Below are 19541 nucleotides of genomic sequence, written 5' to 3' on the forward strand. Positions count from 1 at the left end.
GATTTCTATGACAAGTTATCGTTTTTATAGTCTTCTCCATTCATTTCCCATGGTGTCAAAAAGACACGGACATCCTGAGTGTGTAGGCTATTTAAAATATATGCCAACATACAGACAGGCTATTGTATTTTTATTTTTTACATTTCTAAATTCACTCGGCGCTCTGTTAAAAACACTGCACTTTTATTTTATTTTATTTAGTCATAATGCCGGGGTACAATAACGAAATGTATTTTAGATGTAGGCTATACAAAACATTTTTTTGAAATTAAAAAAATATAAAAAGTTTATAAAATTACATAGTTCATAAATTATCACTCGCGTGGCAAGCCCGCGAAAGAATGCAGAGGGCATATATAAAGCTGCAGCAGAGCTGCAGTCAGTGCCCTTCGCCCAGCGGACATCTCTTCTGACTGGATCACCACGGACGACTGAGTTTTCCTGAGGTAAAGTATCTACTTATCACTATCAGATTATTTTAATTACCTTAAAGACTACATTTAATTACATTTAAACAGATAGGCTATGTAAATGATGTAAAACTAGCTATAAATAGGTTATGACATTTCAAAATAAGACCGGAGTAAATAATACATTATTTTAGGACACAGTTTGAACAGGTTTTTTTTCTCAGCTATAACAACTAAACATAAATAACATCCGTTTTCTCAAATGAAACAAATTAAATGGTTAAAAGGTTGTCGAACGCCCTTTTCCACACACAAACAATGACTTTCCGCCTTTTTTCAACATTAGGCCCCAAGACCATACAGTAGGCTACAGTTAAATGCCGTTAAATTCCGTTAAATATGCGTGATGTCATTTGCACCCAAGTGATTTAAACCCCCTCCCTCTCTCCCCCCCCCTCCCTCTCTCTCCCCCCCCCTCCCTCTCTCTCTCCCCTCCTCTGTTGTTTAATTATAACGCTCACTGAGGGTTTTTTCTTCTTTCTATTTTTTTGTAAATGTAAATGTCTTCCACCAGCGAGTCACCTTCAACCAGCGAGTCACCTTCAACCAGCGAGTCACCTTCCACCAGCGAGTCACCTTCCACCAGCGAGTCACCTTCCACCAGCGAGCCACCTTCAACCAGCGAGTCACCTTCAACCAGCGAGTCACCTTCAACCAGCGAGTCACCTTCAACCAGCGAGTCACCTTCCACCAGCGAGCCGCCTTCCACCACCTTCATCCAGCGAGCCACCTTCAACCAGCGAGTCGCCTTCAACCAGCGAGTCGCCTTCAACCAGCGAGCCGCCTTTAACCAGCGAGTCGCCTTCAACCAGCGAGTCGCCTTCAACCAGCGAGTCACCTTCAACCAGCGAGTCACCTTCCACCAGTGAGCCACCTTCAACCAGCGAGTCACCTTCAACCAGCGAGTCACCTTCAACCAGCGAGTCACCTTCAACCAGCGAGTCACCTTCCACCAGTGAGCCACCTTCAACCAGCGAGTCACCTTCAACCAGCGAGTCACCTTCCACCAGCGAGCCACCTTCAACCAGCGAGTCACCTTCAACCAGCGAGTCGCCTTCAACCAGCGAGTCACCTTCCACCAGCGAGCTGCCTTCCACCAGCGAGCCGCCTTCCACCAGCGAGTCCCCTTCAACCAGCGAGTCGCCTTCCACCAGCGAGCCGCCTTCAACCAGCGAGTCGCCTTCAACCAGCGAGTCGCCTTCAACCAGCGAGTCGCCTTCAACCAGCGAGTCGCCTTCAACCAGCGAGTCGCCTTCAACCAGCAAGTCGCCTTCAACCAGCGAGTCGCCTTCAACCAGCGAGCTACCTTCAACCAGCGAGTCACCTTCAACCAGCGAGTCACCTTCAACCAGTGAGCCACCCTCCACCAGCGAACCACCTCACCAGCGAGATGGCCCTGTACAGCATTGTTGAGTTCCCAGATTACTCAGTAGGGATTGTGAGCAGCAAATGGCTTAATGAGGACTCCTCCATAACTCTGTGGCCACCTTATACTGACCCTGGTAAACAGAAGGCAGCTTTGTTGATGCATGAAGTTCCTGGAGAGACTTGGAAAGCGCATGAAATCTGTGTTTTGGGCACAGCAGGTAGATTTTTTTTTCTCTCCCAGAAATGTATATAACTTAAACTAAGCATTGCATGAAATGTGTCAAGGTAAATGTGAAAGGATGAAAGACCTATTGACATTTATTTTGTTTCTTACAGTGGATTATGAAAAGGCAAGATATAAAGCCAAAATGGCAGAAACAAATCTAATTGTAGCCAGTGAACCTGAAGAATTAGATCGCAGTCAGCGGTCAAGACAGTAAGTGTTGTTCTATTGCTTTTACTGTCTAGTACATTTATGCAAATTAGGTTAAATATTAAACATAAATTATAGTGCTGGTGCATTCTAAGTTATAAATGTTGTGAACAAGATCCTGAAAGCAAACTATTACTATATCTAAAATAGTATGAGCCAGTTATTTAGTATGAGCCAGCTGTTTATGTGTGTTAAAATGCATTCTTGGATTGTTTTTCCTCATTTTGTGCAGACCTACCAAACGCTACATTGATCTCGAGCCTGAACCTGCTCCACTGAAAAGGCAGAGACAATCACAAACAGTCACAGCTGCAGTCGTACACCAGCCACCAGTTCCACCATCACCCATGGGTTTGCCACCTTCTGGTCATAACTCTCTGGTTACTCTGTCTCCAAGCCACCTTCCACCCCCGAGTCGCCTTCCACCAGCGAGTCACCTTCAACCAGCGAGTCACCTTCAACCAGCGAGTCACCTTCCACCAGCGAGTCACCTTCCACCAGCGACTCGCCTTCAACCAGCGAGTCACCTTCAACCAGCGAGTCACCTTCCACCAGCGAGTCACCTTCCACCAGCGAGTCGCCTTCAACCAGCGAGTCACCTTCCACCAGCGAGTCGCCTTCAACCAGCGAGTCGCCTTCAACCAGCGAGTCACCTTCCACCAGCGAGTCGCCTTCAACCAGCGAGTCACCTTCCACCAGCGAGTCGCCTTCAACTTTCACCTGAGGTCCACCTTCCACTTGCAAGCCGTCCTTCACCTGCAGCCTTCCCCCTTCCTGTGAGGTACTCTCTATCAGCAGGTATGTTTAGTAGACTGTAAAAAGGCTTACACCTCTCTAGCCTTGGAAGCAAAAGTTATTTTTATTCTTTGTGGCTACATCTTGTAATGATGGTTATACAATAAGAGTTGGTTCTTGATAGAAGAACTCAATGTTAATATCCATTTCTTTCTTATTAGGCTAGGCCTTACATTACCTAATTATATGAGGATTTTGTCTGTAATGTATTGTCTGTGGATTTTATTGTTTCATTTGTAGAGATGCACACTAGGCCTATTCTGATTTCCGGTTTTTCATTGAGTTTGACCTGCAATACCTATTTTAGCCGATTCCGATTTCATTTTTTCTAACCACTTTACAGCACACACAAATATTTATTTTCTATCTTTTCTTTAATAGAACATTTTGCATATAACATTTTTTTTAACAGATAATCGCTATAATGCAACTGAATGATTAAAAATAAGCTTAAATGCGTGTATCTTCTATAAATATTTTTATTATTCATTTTATTTTCAGACATACTCCAGTTTTTGTTAAAACTCACTACACATGTTTATTCTGTGCATTTTGAGCAAATAGAAAATAAAATAAGAAATAATTCAAATAGAAATAATTTCTATTTTGTCTATCGAAAGGGTGCTTTCACTTTAATTGAGCTAACGGGGCAGCACAGCAAAAACTAGACTCAGTGCCGAAACCCACTTCACTGCTTCACTGCACGCACGTGACGCTCACGCTCTGCTCATGCTGCCGTTGTGAATGCACTCATTGGTTAACATGCACTCCAAAAAAAATATGCGCCGCTCACGCTTGCGGTGTGAAACTGCTGTGATGCTGATGCTAAGCGATGGTAATCATGAGTGCATTTGACTGGCATAAAATCGGCATATGGACTGACCGGCCGGTCGCGGGCATGGCCGATCACGGGAAAATCGGCCCATTCCGGTCAATCTGTGCATCTCTATTCATTAGCCCATTTAATATTTTCACCTATTACAGATACAATAGTATTTTAATAACATTAGTTATCATGTATTTGTGTAAAGGCTATGTATTATAGTACTATAGTATAGTACAGAGAAAGTGACACAGAAAGCCACAAAGGCTGTTCAGACTGCAGGCATTAATGCTCAATTCCGATTTATTGCCAGATCCGATTTATTGCCAGACTGACTGACTGACTGACTGATTTTTTAAATGTGGCCTGCATGCGCAAAAGAGTAAATGACGTAAATCGAGTTTATAGCCTATTATTCTGCTAAAACGGTCTCTGTGCTCAGTTTTAATTGTTTTCTTCCTTTTCAGGTATTGATAGATATTTAGTCAGTACACTAGAGGAGATTAAGGACAGGCTGACTATGCTGGAGAGAACAGTGGCAAATAGCTCTCGATCAAGCACAAAAGAGGTCACATTGCCTGATGACGTCATATTACCCCTCCAAAGCTACCAGGACATGGATATCTTGGAGCAAAAAATGGAAGATCATCAATGTCGGAAAGATTTGGTATGTCAACAGTAGCTCTTCTCAAGACCAATTACTTTGAACTAGCATTGACCGAGCCTCTGGCTCTAACTATATGGACAAAAGTATGCAATTACACCCTCAAGAACTTAAATGGCATGCCATTCAAATCTATATGCATTAACATGGACTTGGTCCCCCCTTTGCAGTTGCAATAAATTTCGCCCTTCTGGGAAGGATTTTCACAAGGTTGTGGGGTGTCAGTGGTATTTTATGCTCATACATCCACAAGAGTTTTTGTGAAAGTCAAAAAAATATTATTTAACAATTTCGTCTTAAGTGTTGGAATGCGCACCAAATAAAGTAATTTCTTCTACGTTGAAATTATTTTAAATGATTACATTTTCATATTTGTATGCAGAAACAAAAATTGATCGACATGCTCAGGGTTAAGAGAGTGACAGCAGAATATCTCGCTTAACTTCATCATCATACAACCGGGGAATTGCCGCTTCTGTTAAAAACTTTTATGCTTATTTAAGACATAACCAACTGTGTTTAGAGGATACTTACCAAAAAAAAAGCAGGATGTGCAGTATATTGAAAAGAAATATTAAAAGTGCGATAAGTCGGGAAAGAGAACGGAATTCTTTGCACATGCTCCGAGCGCAACACAGACAAGCATAGCCTTTGTCTTCGGTTGTGCACCTAAATGGCCAAATAAACACAAAAATTTATCAAAATGCCAAGTCGAGTATTCACGTAAACACAGTAGATGTAAGTACTGTGTGCATTCTCTCTTTCTCTCTCTCTCTCTCTCTCTCTCTCTCTCTCTCTCTCTCTCTCTCACATGCAGACAGAGAGGATTTATGTTCATCAACCACAGTCACAGTGAAAGCCCTTCGCAATTAATACGTATTGAAACTTTATTGTTTGCTGTATATTTGTTTGTTTTTAGTTGTCTATCTATGGACCTAATAATTAGCTGCTGTTGACATTTTATTGAAAAATCCCTTTTTAATTTGTGTATGTTCCTTCCTGTTAGACTGCCTATCTAGGAACCATTGGTGGGTGTAATGTCCAGGTAGCAACTAGGAGAATATTGACAACATTGATTGGCCATTCTTTAGCCACTCAATTGAACTGGAATGGCTCAAACCAAAAGAGACCTTTTCAGAGCCTGAAGCTAAAGAGGGTTGTAACAGGTAAGCATGTGGTATTATAAATGGCATGTATTAATTACTTCCCATACACCATGTTGTCTCATGCCTATTTGCTTTTCAGAGGCTGTAAGAAAATGTTCCTTTCAGCCAAGTCCTCGTGATTCCGAAATTGAGAGTGAGATAAAGGTGTGGCTGCGGAATTCAAGAGACAGAGCGGGTGGACGAAAGGAGCGGTACCACCGTCTGCTGACTAGTCAAGAGACCTCGGGGGAAGAGTGAACTTTGCCAATGAATGATTAGCACACCAAACTTTTTTTTATTTTTTCAGCAAAGGTATTTTTATGTTTATTTGAATTATTTTTATATTTGTATGGATGATTTTTAGTCCCTTTCAGAGTGTTAAATTACCTTTATTAACCTGTATTGACCTGAATTGAATGTTTTATATTTTGTATTTAATAAATACATTGATTTGAAATCCCTTTGACTACTGTACATTTTTGTGGTGACTGCATTCATTTCAGATGTATAGAATAATTGTTTTTCCCAAAGACTTATAGTTATAGTAGCCGAAAAGTATTTATAGTGAAACAGATTAATTTTGAAAAAAATAAAATTAAAATAAATAATTGTGAACAAGATCTTTTGTTTTAGTTGAATAGTGCCCTGTGTGTGCGGGCCCTGTGTGGGCTTAGTGAGGGCTTCCTGGGGGCTAAGGGAGGGCTGCCCATGCAGGGCCAACGTTCTGCGGGCCCTGTGTGTGCGGGCCCTGTGTGGGCTTAGTGAGGGCTTCCTGAGGGCTAAGTGAGGGCTGCCCATGCAGGGCCAACGTTTTGCCAATGAGCAAATTCTCATGGGCCCTGCGCTAGCAGCCTGCTGGGGGCCCTTAGGCTAGCCCTAAGTGGGCCCGGAAAGGGCCAGTGCGGGCTTGTTTGCAGGGTAATGTTATTAAGTTACTTGTGTTTGATTTGTGTACCTTTTCTTTTGTATTTCGATTTAATCGCGGGAGAATGACGATAAAATATGTGACCGATCACGGAAAGTAGAGACACATGTCGGTTCTGGGGCATTTTGAGTTATTCATAGATTCTGAAAGTGTAGTCTCCAAGCTTTCCAACGATGTGTAACACATGGAAATCTGAATATATTTTGAGAAGTTGTGGCCATTTGAAGGTAGGCTGTCAAAAAAGCTAAAAGGTTAGATAACAGCCTCTAAAGATTGTGCAGTTCTCACCTCTCTCTGCTGCTAGGAGTGACAATAGGCCTCATTTACATCTCATTTAGATAAGCCATACCCCCTGTAAAGCGCCCCCCTGTGCTTTACAGCTTTTTTTTCTTTCCTGAGCTAGCTAATAACAATAGGTAGGTATGGGAAGGTCTAAACATGGACTAAAAATGAGTAACATGTACGTGTTCTTAGAATGAACACAACACGACAAACTTTGATGTTTATGGAAACTCACCCCCAGGACCGGCGAATGCACTTCTGCCGCTCTAGGCGAAAAACAATTGTGCTGCCCCTCTATTTGCAACGTATACCAGCAACAACACACAAAGACCAATATGCCATATAACGCAAAACCAGCAACAACACACAAAGACCAATATGCCATATAACGCAAAACCAGCAACAACACACAAAGACCAATATGCCATACATATAACGCAAAACCAGCAACCACACACAAAGACCAATAAGCCATAGGCCTACATACTGTATAACGCAAATAGTGCGCAACGCACGTGTGCCCAAAATTTCAACAATATTAAAGTTTATGCAGGGGGCAAATGCCTGCTGGCATTTTTCTTTAAGCAGTTATGACAGGAATTTTCCAAATAATCACATTTCACCTCCTCAAATTACTGTTGCAAATCTCTTTACACCACTTTCTTATGTGCGTAAAACACACACAAATGAAATGTCCGCAAGCACATTATACCATCAGCAGGTTCAGCATCTTAAATAACGACTAAAGAGCAAATGAAGCTTAACGTACGTTTCAGAAGCGCGCACGGCGGGCCTTCATCGCAGCAAAGGTCTTAACTGCATCCTCTATTTCGATTCTCTGTGCCAGTTCATGTTCTATGGAGATTGTTGCCAGTCCATTAAGTCTGTTCCCTGTTCACAAAACGGTCCCCATTCAAAGCAATCGGGACATCACATATGAAACAGCCAGCCACCGCTGTCAGCGAGTCGCCGTATTCGAGCACCGAGGGCGCGCGCGTCGCGCCCATAAATCCGGATCAGTTTCCCGAGCCCACGAAGTGCGACGATCGGAACCCGGAGGCCATTCTGCCCCTAGCTGTAAAAGCATAGGCAGCGATTCCAGGGATATCAGAATGCAAAGGGGCCATAGAACCGGTACTTCATTCTCTGAGCGAGTCAGGCTTTTACAGCCGGTTCTACGGCCCCTTTGCACAACAGTTTCGCTATTTCAGCGCGACTTGTCGAAGAAGTACTTCAAAACATTTTCGGTGTAACTGCCATGGTTCAGTTTCTTTGCGACAATCTTTGCGGCGTCCATCTTCATTGAATTTTGATATCAGATAGAGCCGGCCAGAGCACAAGTAGCTACGCTGTTCACTTGGAGGGCGGGGACAAAAGCCGGCTTATCCTGTATGGAAATACACACAGACAATGACACGCCACGCCCCTGCTGCATGCTAGAATCTCCGAAAACAAGCCGATTTCAACCTCAAAATGTACGCTTTTAAATATACCAATACTGTTATCTCAAACATATAGAGGCTTCTTCATGATCTCAACTAACAGAATCTGCAAAAAAGCGCAAATCACCAATTTTTTTTAAAAAACGCTTCTTTTTTCATTTTGCTCGTAAGTTGTGCTGCCGACTTGTGTCTCTATTTTCCGTGAACGGTCACATATTATTTCTGAAGTTCACGTGTGATTAAGCAGCTCGTTAAACGTGATCTGATTTCATATAACTTAACGTTACACATTAAAAATGTGATAGTGTATGAAGCTTGTTAATAATATCGTTTGAGAGTGCTGCATTTCAAAAGAGATACAAAAAATGACAACAGATGTTTAATAAGCTTTATTTGCAATTTTGTATTTTTATTTCTGTTAATGGTCTTTCACCTTTCTTCTTTCTACCTATGTGAACATTCGTCATAATTGATACAATAAAAAGAAGAGTGGAATCCAGTTAAGGCCTTCGTTGATGATGTGTCAGTCCCTTTCAAGCGGGGAAATTGTGCACAAAAAAGCAAAGCTTGGCAGAATCCTTTAACCTAGAAAAATGAAACTTAGGCCTCGTTTACACTGCAGGTCTTGATGCCCAATTCTGATTTGTTGCCTATATCAGATTTTTTTTGACCGTCCGTTTACACGTTTTTTCAATTGTGACCCATATTCGATTCATTTGTTTACACTTACTATAGGCTACTTTTTTTTTAGTGGTCGACCGATATGGGTTTTTTGATGGCCGATGCCGATATCTTAGAGAGCAGGGTGGCCGATATTTATATATATACACACACACACACACACACACATATGCATATTATATGTATATATATATATATATACACACACACACACACACACACACATACACACACACTTTATATTTATATAAATCAATATTTAATAAATTTGATAAATTTAATACATATTTAAAAATCTTTAAAATAAACATGCTTAGGCCCTATGCTTTAGATGGCAAATTCTTGAATCTGCAATCCTTTTACAGAATTTTTCACAAATAAAGTAATTGTTTAAAAATATATGAATATGTGAATAAAAAGGAAGTAAACACTGTAACAGGACACTCAGTAATCTGGTAATTAATCAGTAATCACTGATAATCATATTTTTTCAAATAAACACTTTTTTACTTTGACTTTTGACAAGGTAATGCTAATTTTACATACAGCACATAGTAAAAACGACATGAATATGACACAGTGGGCCACTGGATATAGCACAGCATATTTTAAAATGAAAGATTTAAAGTTTTTCGATCACGTCTCCTGTGAAGCTGATCTTCTGTTCGCATTCACTCACTTCGCACGCACCGTCACTCGCAGGTACACGTTTATGCAGGCTACAAATGCACACTTCACAAGATATCACAGCTGGATTCGATTAAATCTGCAAGGTTTGTGAAATTAAATGTTTATTAGATATTCAGAGATTTGTTTAAATTATGTAGTGGCGCATTTGCTGAATGTTGACGGTAAATGAGAAAGTATTTTAGGCTGATTGTTATTGTTTGCCTTTTCGGTTACAAATAATATAAAAGCAAACGTATTACTTTTTCGCATACCATTTACTTTCTTTGACCAGTTCTGTAGCCACCGGTTCTGTCTAACAAAGTATTAGATCTGACTGACAGAGATCGTAAACTGAAGACGGAGAATGTGAGTGAGCGCTGTATGATCAGGCGCTGCCGTTCTCTTCTGGTGCTGGTGTTCTCGACGCTGCATCCTGCGGTGGACATCCAACCGGCCACATCCAACTGTGACGTCAGAAGCCACCACGCCCATGCACAAATTGGACACATTCTCATTAACGTTAACATTTAAAAACAGGAAGAAGCATCGAGAAGAGAAGAGTAGAAGACGAAGGTAACTGCGAAACAAAATGCACAAAACACACTTGCGGTTTTAGTATAAACACTGTTCAACATAATACGAATAAGTTGTATGAGAATGAGATGTTACCTGTTGAAAGCAGCTCTTATCACTTTAATAATAGTTTGTAATGAGGTCAGTGCGGTGCGGCTGATCACTTGACTAGCATGCCTGCTCGGCAATCAGCTCGAAAGCCCGCGATATGTAATAAATTGTCAAAATATCGATGTAATTCGAATCAATAAGGTTTGATGATGTTGTTTTAGAGCTATGAATTATCTTCAACTTACATATTTGGTCATTTAACTCCCCTGTGATGTCTCTTAACTGAGTTGTGTGTTTTGGCTGAGTGAATTTCGTATCAGTAACTTAACGTTAGATTCTCAACTGAGAATTTTGTTTTGTATACTATTACTATTTAACTATACTAACTGCATTATTATATCAACAATTTCATGTTGTTATTTGGATTATAATAAGGGTAAATATGAAAAATATATTATTTCAGTGCTTATTTGTGACGTTACATCCTGTAAATCTTATTCTACTTGTAAAGAATATGAGTGATATTATTGTATATTTATATTAACGTTTTTCATAGGCCATCATAAATGCCCTGGCTGTCGTCCGGGATATCTCGTTACAGGAGGCTGAGCAGGTCTTCCTTTCTGGTCCGGATTATCATTGCAGGTCAGAGTAGATTATTAATTATTTTTCCACAATGCACCCTTTTGTTACTGATATTTCTGTTAACACAACAGTGACTGTTCTCTGATAACTATTTCAGTGAAGTGGAAGATTTTAACCGACAAATTGACAAACAATTTAGGAAAGAAGGGAGATCATTCAATTGGTGGGTGTTGCTCTTACATTTACACATTTGGAGTTTGGAATTAGACGTCAGTAACATGAATATTCTATTTGACTTTCTCTCTCTACAACTCCAACATTTCATAAGTGTTAAGTGTTACGTGTTAAATCAGAAATATATGTTTCAGTTGAACATGTTAAACAAATTTCTATTTCTCTCTCTCTCTTTCTCAGAGTTGAAGCCATTCTTGCAGCAACTGGTGGAAAAGAGGATCTTTTTGGTGCTTTTGTTCTAGCACAAATACTTTTGTTCTTTCGTATAATATAAATAAATACATGTGTATATATAAATAAATTCATGCTTGAATCATTCTCAAGTTTTGCCTTCTGATATCTGGCCATATCATTTAGTGACTGCATATGCTGATTCCATCGTTATTTTACCTGATAATGAGCAAATTAGTTAAACTTAAGGAGGTTAATCAATATACAGTATAATTCAAGAAACTAAGACTCACTCCACTTTTTCAGTTGTTTAAAGATTGATATACATTTTTAATTTGTTTTGTGTAAATTTAAATTTTTCAAAATCCCTCTGATGCATTTTGAATAAAAAAACACATTTTATAAAAATGCTCCTGAGATTAAATGTCTTTCGAACTATCTATGTACAAACTAACCTGTAAACTGTAACCGGGGTCCTGAAGCTGCAGCCTCCGATTGTGCAGGAATATACTATTGATTTTAAGTAGTATAGTGAATGTGTTGCTCTGAACAACTGTGACATTGGTTATTTTAACAAAAAGTTATCACACTTGCATAGATGGGTCATTGTAGACCCATGTGTGTAAACGATGTATTAACACAAAATATTAAATTAAAAAATTAACTTGTGACCAAGATATTTTGAACTATGATGATATTTTGATATGTTAAACTCATAAAACCTCTACAGAAGGGGAAGCGAGAGATTAACTGTTTTTTATGTATTAGAATATTGTGCAAAAGTTCATTTATTTCAGTAATTCAACATAGCTGTAAGCCATAATCATCAAATTTATAACGCATAAAGGCTTGAAATATCTCACTTTGCATGTAATGAGTCTATATTATATATTAGTGTCAGCTTTTAGTTGAATTACTGAAAAAATTAACTTTTGCACGATATTCTAATTTTTGAGTTTCACCATATTGGTTCTTTAATTTAAGGTTTACATAAATTCCATTCTGCTGTTCTATTATTTGATTTCAAAGTAATTTGCTATAACAGGCATTAACTAATAAGTATATTCTTAATTTGGTTGTAAAAATGCAATATTTCTATAACCACATAGAAAGAAATGTAAAAAAAAGTTTATATTTATTTTATTTAGAAGGGATAACTATAAGTGCAGTTTGGATCCCATATAATTAAGAAAGTGACAAAAACTCATTTTAGTTTAAGTATAGACGCTCCCTTATACGTTTATTACAGCAAAACCATGATTATTGATTACCATTTGTAACAGAAATACAAGAAAAATACAAAAATATCGTTTTAAGGGACATTGTTTACTTGTACTACCATGTCATTAACTTACAAAACCAGTGAGCAATGCAGAGGTAACGTATTGTCTAATACAGCTGATAAGGGAGTGATTGTGATTTAGACCATTCCAAGCCTGCCAAAGCGTCACAATGTAACTGCACCAATAATCTGTAGCGTCACACCTCTACACAAATAACCTAATCTTTATTATAAACTAATAACTATGATAACAACCGTAAACATATTTCCGACAGGAAGCAGCGCCATTTTGCGCATGTGTACAACAAATCGAGTCACGTGCCGTAATTGGACATGGGCGAGGCTTCCGACGTCACACTTGGATGGGTGTGTCTTCTGACGTCACACTTGGATGTGGGCCGGGTTGGATATCCACCGCAGGATGCAGCGAGCTGTACTTGGTGTTCTCAGCGCCGACCGTCAAAATAAAAGTCCGCAGCGCCGTCAAAATAAAAGTCCCGCTTCCAACACGTCGACCAATCAGAAAAACTTATCGGCCGATGCCGATATTTTAAAAAAGCCAAATATCGGCCGATATATCGGCCATGGCGATATAATGGTCGACCACTAATCTAAAACATCGCCCACGTTATAATTCCTTTCGCGACAAAGATCACAGATGGCCCCAGATTATTGTTGTTCAACATTCACTACTCGTTAAAACCACTCTTTCTTGATCTGGACAAATTGAGCATCAGAAAGATTTAAGACTCCAGCTTCGATATTTGACCATAAAACTGGTTTGCAGTGACATTCATTTCTTAATTTATGCCAGGAGTGCAAAATAATTAATCTGTAACGTTTGTTATTTTGAATAGAAAGCATCACTTATAATGCAGTCAGTCACGTCCAGGGGCGGTTTCTTCATTAGGGCGATTGGGCGACGCACCACCAAAGTGTGAAAGGGACTTTTTCAATCACAATCTCATTCAACCACAGAGTTACGCTAGCCGTCACTGTACCTCTGGATATAGTCCAATCAGCGTCATGTCACGTTCTGTGGAGTACCGCCTCTTTTTGGGCAAATTCACGCTGGCTGTGAATCGCCCAGAGTGCTCCCATAGACTTACATTCAAAGATGTTTTTTTTCGAACTGCAGGCACTGCAATGCATTCTCTATGGGTTCCGGGAGGGCTAGCACTAACGTGCTTACGTTATCATACATATCCTTAACTTGTGCAGCGATTGGTGGGAACAAACATACACTATTAAAAATCTTTAAGATTAAGTGACAAATAATATTTGAAAACAATTTTGAATTTGAACAACAAGGAAAAATGAAACACTACTTTAATATCTTTATCAAATGTGATTAAAAAATAAAAAATAAAAAAGAGAGACTGTTGGGACATCTCACGAGTTGAGGCCAGTTGAACTTGAACAACGTCATGGCGAACACAGTTTATTCTATCGTGTCATTAAAAGAAATACCATTCAGCCGTCGTAGTAATCAGGACCAGAGTCAGGTGTTCAGGGACCAGAGCTCATTTCAGGAGCAGAAGCAAGTATCAACAGGAACAACAAGATCTAGGAGGGCCTTGGGAGAAGACAAGCAGAGGCTGACCATTTAAATACTCGAGTGTTGGAAAATCTCACTTTGTTTTTACAATCAGTTTAGGAAAGGATGGTAGCAGTTTTTTTTACTCCTAGCATTGTATTTTGAAATTTGTACATTCCATTCGAACACAAACACAATCTTTATCCTACACGTCAACGATTCAGTCAACAATATTATTTGTCGCCACCTTGTGGAATCTCATTGTCTTTGTTTCCTGTTTACAAATCTTGGCTTTGGGGTCGATATGACCCCAACAATTGATAGAGTAATTGTACAAAAATATACATTTTTAATCATACAAATAATATATCATTTTTTTGTTTACTTCTCATCTATTCATTAATGCTGTGTTTTGGGGGATATGAAGTAGGCTACTTTTTTACCTATTTACTGCAGAATTCCTCTACTACACCATTAGCATATGTATGAAATATTAATTTTTTATGAAAAAAACACATTAATGATGATCAAATTTAAATAGGAATTGTTTCTGGATATTGATATAGGTGTTAGATGCATAATTCTGCCATCTGCTGGTTAGCTGTTTTTTGTAGATAATATATTTTTAGCCTGGAATTGTAATTACCAAATGCATCCAGCAGAGGCCCCATAGAGATCCATTCATTTTTCTGGATGTGACTTCCTGCTCTTATAACAGCTTTTGTTGTTTGAGGTCTTTTGAAGTATCTTGTTATTACAATAGTGCTATATAAATTTGCAGTAATGCCAAATAAACTTGCAATAATCCCACATAAGTTACCACTAAAAGAAAATACTTGATTGGAATTACATATTATTTAAATAAACAAAATGTACAAAATTATTAACTTTAGAATAAGAAATTAATTTTTAAAAATAAAATAAAAACAAAAAACAAACAGCTATAGGCAGATATGAACAGGAGTGAAGAGTAAACACACCTGTGTGTCTGTGTGTGTTTGTGAGTGCGCACGTGCATGTGTGTGTTTGTGTAATCATGCTCATTCCACTGTTTTTTTCTCTAATGCCAGGCCTTCATTTATGTGTGAACATTTTTAGATTCATGCTGGAATTATTGGTTTTATTTCCCATTTTCTATAAAAATCCTCTCTTTTGCTGTCACACCTGTTTGTTTGTTTGTGTGTTTCTCTGTGTGTATGGGATCTGTGTGTAGTCATGTTCTTTCCATATTGTATTTGTGCTCTCATACCATACCCTCATTTGTGTGTGAAAATTTTTAGATTTATGCAGAAATTATTTATTTTATTTCCCAATTTCTAAAAAAAAAAGCTCTCTATTGCAGTCACACCTCTATCTGTGTGTGTATTTGTGTCTGTCTGTGTGTGTGTGGGCGCACATGTGTGTGTGATAATGTTCATTCCACATTGTATTAGTGATCTAGTACCAGGCCTTCATTTTTGTGTGAGAATTTTCAGATTTATGCAGGAATTATTGATTTTATTTGCCAATTTCAATAAAAATGCTTTCTATTGGAGTCACACCTGTGTGTGTGTTTGTGTTCGCGTGCACGTGCACGTGTGTGTGCAAGTGATCATGTTCGTTCCACATTGCATTTGTGCTCTAGTATCAGGACTAGTGTTAATTTTACCAGCCATTTTTAAATTTAGTTTCAGTTTTAGTCCAGTTTCAGTATCGCTTGTTAGTTTTTATCACATTTAGTCGACATCATCCCATTTTTATTTAGTCTAGTTTAAGTCGACTATGAGTCGAGCATTTTAGTCTTTATTTTAGTCCAAGAAAACATAATTTTATTCGTTTAGTTTTAGTCAACAAAATCTGTCAACATTTTAGTCTAGTTTTAGTCAGGACATCATTTTAACCTTTTACTTTTTTGTCAGCAGATAATATTTAACATTTCCTAAAATTATTTCACATTTCAACATTTTCTCATCTTTTTGATAAAAAACACAATTTTAAGGAATGTTAGATTATAAACAACCACCAACAATCTTTCTGTTAATTTACCACAATGTCTTTGTGGTGAACTGCGACGTGTCTCTTCAGGTTTGTTGTGTTTTTTCCAGCTACCATGTGGCCACATTCCTTCCCTTCGACTAAAATCAAGCATTTGGTTTTGTTCTCCACTTCAATGAAGCGAAAATGTGTCCATATATCACGTCTCCTCTTTCTCCCGAGCCCCGTGCAAAGCATGTTTTACTTTTAACCTGTCGCCGCCTCGCCGTGAATCCAGCTCCTGCCTGCTCCATGTGTTGTGTAGGCTACTCTGTGCCCGGCCCGCCCGCTCCAGGTTTGAAAGTGGGTGTGTGGCGGAAGAGCTGACGAGGAGGAGGCGGAGGAGGAGACAGGATTTGACAAAAACATATCATATAATAATATGTAATTTTCGTCTCGTCTTTGTTCGTGAACTAAAATGTCCATAGATTTTAGCCCAGTCTTTTATTTACCGAACTGCATTTTCGTCTCGTCTTTATTCGTCTACGAAAATTATTTATGATTTACTCCCAGTTATTGTTTATTAGTGGGGATTTTAGTCTCGTCTCGTCTAGTTTTCGTTCGGTGAAAAATGTGCGTTGACGAAAATATTTTCGTTTAGTTTTCGTTAACGAAATTAACACTAATCAGGACTTCATTGCGGTTTGGACATTTTCAGATTTATTCTGGATTTATTAAATTTTTTTGACAAATGAAAAATAAAAAATATTTTTTTTTCGATTTTCCCATTCATTTCAATGTGGGGTCATATTGACCCCGAAGACAAGAAGTGTACAACATTTTTTTACATGCCTATAGAACAACTGAATCAAGCCCAGTTTTTTTGTGTGTGTATAGATAGATAATATAGGAAAATTCACAAAATCTTATTCCACTGAGATGAAATGAACCATTTTTTTACTAAGGAAAAGTCGATTGGGGTCATATAGACCCCAGTACCAAATTAGGTTAATAAAAGAAACTGAGTGGATTGAAAATGCATTTACTGGTCAAAAACCCTAGTCAAATTCCATTTGAATTTTGGTAAAATGTTAATTAACATAACAACACACACACACACACACACACACACACACACACACACACACACACACACACACACACACACACACACACACACACATCATCGCTGTCTGACGGAAGCCTTGTTTGTCCAAAACTGTTACTTTTCAGGAAACGAAAGAAAACCTATTTTAAATTTATCTTAACACATCTAAAGTTAAATCTATTAAAAAGTCAGCATGCAATAAAGTTGATCTGAAACATTCCCCCCCCCCCCCCCCCCCCCCGAGAGATTTTGCAGGAGCCGCCACTGGTCACGTCTTCTCCAGTTTATGTTCATATACATGCAATTTACAGCATCCGTCAGGGCTCTTGGGCTGCATTTACATCTGGCATTAAAGGTGCTCTAAGCGATGACATGTTATTTAGGCCACAACATTTTTTGTCACATACAGCAAACATCTCTTCACTATCCGCTAGCTGCCTGTCGCCTGAACACACTGTAAAAAAAAAAAAATGCGGTCTCTGCAGACACCCCAGGCTCCACAAACAGCAACAAAAACAAACTGGGCTTACCCGCACCACTAAACATAACAAACCGTTCCAGCCAATAACCAACAAGAAGGATTTTGGGGGTTAGTGAGGAGGAGGGAGGGTCTAGCTAGCCTCCGTTTTATTTGACAATACTTTAAACGTCAACAAGAAGTGACGTCACCCGACATCGCTTAGAGCAGTGGTTCTAAAACCTGTCCTAGGGACCCCTCACCACTGCACATTTTGCATGTCTCCCTCATCAGACACACCTAATTCACTGTACTAAAAAGCTGATAAGTTGAATCAGGTGTGTTAGGTGAGGGAGACATGCAAAATGAGCAGGCGCGAGGGGTCCCTAGGACAGGTTTGAGAACCACTGGCTTAGAGCACCTTTAACATGCGATCACCATGATCCAATCAGGACACTGTGCGTTTACACCTGTCCACATCAAGTGGCTTCTGTATCTGGATAACTGATCCTTGGGTTTCCGCGGATCCTTAAAAAGTCTTAAATTAGATTTTTAAAATGTAAAGCCATAAAAAGTCTAAGTCTTATTATTACTTATGAAAGGTCTTAGAATTTCGATGGCAATTTGAATTAGACATATCTAAATGTTTTCCAAATTAAAACTATCTAATTAGCTTTTTTATTTATTATTCTTTCTTTGTGGATTTGCTGGTTCATCTGACATTTCGCGTCACATTCGCAGCAGCATTACGTCTGTCTCTGCACGCGAAACAGGAGGAGAGAAGAATAACGTTGGTAAATTTCAGTTAAATTATAAGTTCATTCTTTATGTGCATAGTGGTGTGTGATGTGTATTGTCTATTATGATATTGTAATCAATGTTTTACTTTTAAATATGTAGGCACTGTGAGCTGAAATCGCATTTGTCTCTCATGCTTGCTTTCACTGCGTGATGTGTCAGTGCAGTTATAGGTATGTCCCTAAATGATCATTTTAACGATTCAATGAACAATCACTTGTTTTTCCTGAATGAATCAGCCGTTTGAACAAATCGGTTGAATGAATGACTCCCTAAGACAGTGACTTGCCGCCAACTACTGGCGGTTTTAGTTTCACATCTAAAGTACCCTTTAATTAAAATGTTAATGTTAAGATGTACCAACAGCCAGAGCTGTTGACCAATGACTTGACAAAGGACAGAAAAAAAAAACACAGTCCAGAGTGGTTTTAATTCCAAAAGGTGCAAAAATATCAATATCCAATAGCATTAGGGGAAGTAATAGAAAAAACAACAGATTATCAAAAATTATAATACCAAAGAAAATAAATCAAAATGGTTTACAATACACGAATGTAAGTTGGCTTTGCCAATGTACAGGCCCACAAATACAAAAGAGATTCAACCTCTCCACCCCAGCAGTCTCCCCTAAAATGACTGCCTGTTTTATAGTCCTAAGCTCCTCCTATTTTTGGAAAAACCATTTTAGGGAGAAACCTATAAATTACACAGAGGTGACAAGACATAAACAAACAAATGACATGACATTTCAACTCTAAATCATACATCATTTATATCTAGAACAATATAAAGGGCTTAAAACAATAAAGACAAAACGTATAAGAAAACTTACATACTGGGTTCCCTCCCCCATGTGGTCATAACCAGATGGAGTAATCTTCCATGAGCACATGATAGTTTAAATATGGCTACTTTCCTTCTTTACTGGTTTGGCAAGTGAGGGGTGTACCAGAAGGTATGTGTAGCTGTTTGAAATGCATGAAGTTAACTTGAAATGAAATAAACCCTTATTGTATAACGTGTTTTTTGTGTTCTTTTCTGTGTAATGATATTTGATCGGCATGTGCCACTGAACATTAAACATTTAAAGTCCCT

The 19541-nt window shown here is 38.8% G+C and overlaps 2 protein-coding genes across 2 annotated transcripts in view; one reads left to right on the plus strand and one right to left on the minus strand.

Moving 5' to 3' along the window:
* Positions 1-19541, minus strand: part of LOC143706526 (uncharacterized) — a 346835-nt gene that overhangs the window by 39176 nt on the left and 288118 nt on the right. The window lies entirely within an intron of this gene.
* On the plus strand, positions 1861-6174 carry LOC143706912 (uncharacterized). The gene is made up of 6 exons (XM_077199342.1): positions 1861-2056; positions 2175-2274; positions 2504-3069; positions 4357-4556; positions 5560-5719; positions 5799-6174. The coding sequence occupies exons 1-6, from the start codon at positions 1861-1863 to the stop codon at positions 5954-5956; spliced, it is 1380 nt and encodes a 459-aa protein (XP_077055457.1). The 3' UTR covers positions 5957-6174.

This window comes from Siphateles boraxobius, unplaced genomic scaffold (genome assembly GCF_051911475.1).
Source record: "Siphateles boraxobius isolate OS27281-9 unplaced genomic scaffold, OSU_SipBor_1 41, whole genome shotgun sequence".
Taxonomy (NCBI): Eukaryota; Metazoa; Chordata; class Actinopteri; order Cypriniformes; family Leuciscidae; genus Siphateles; species Siphateles boraxobius.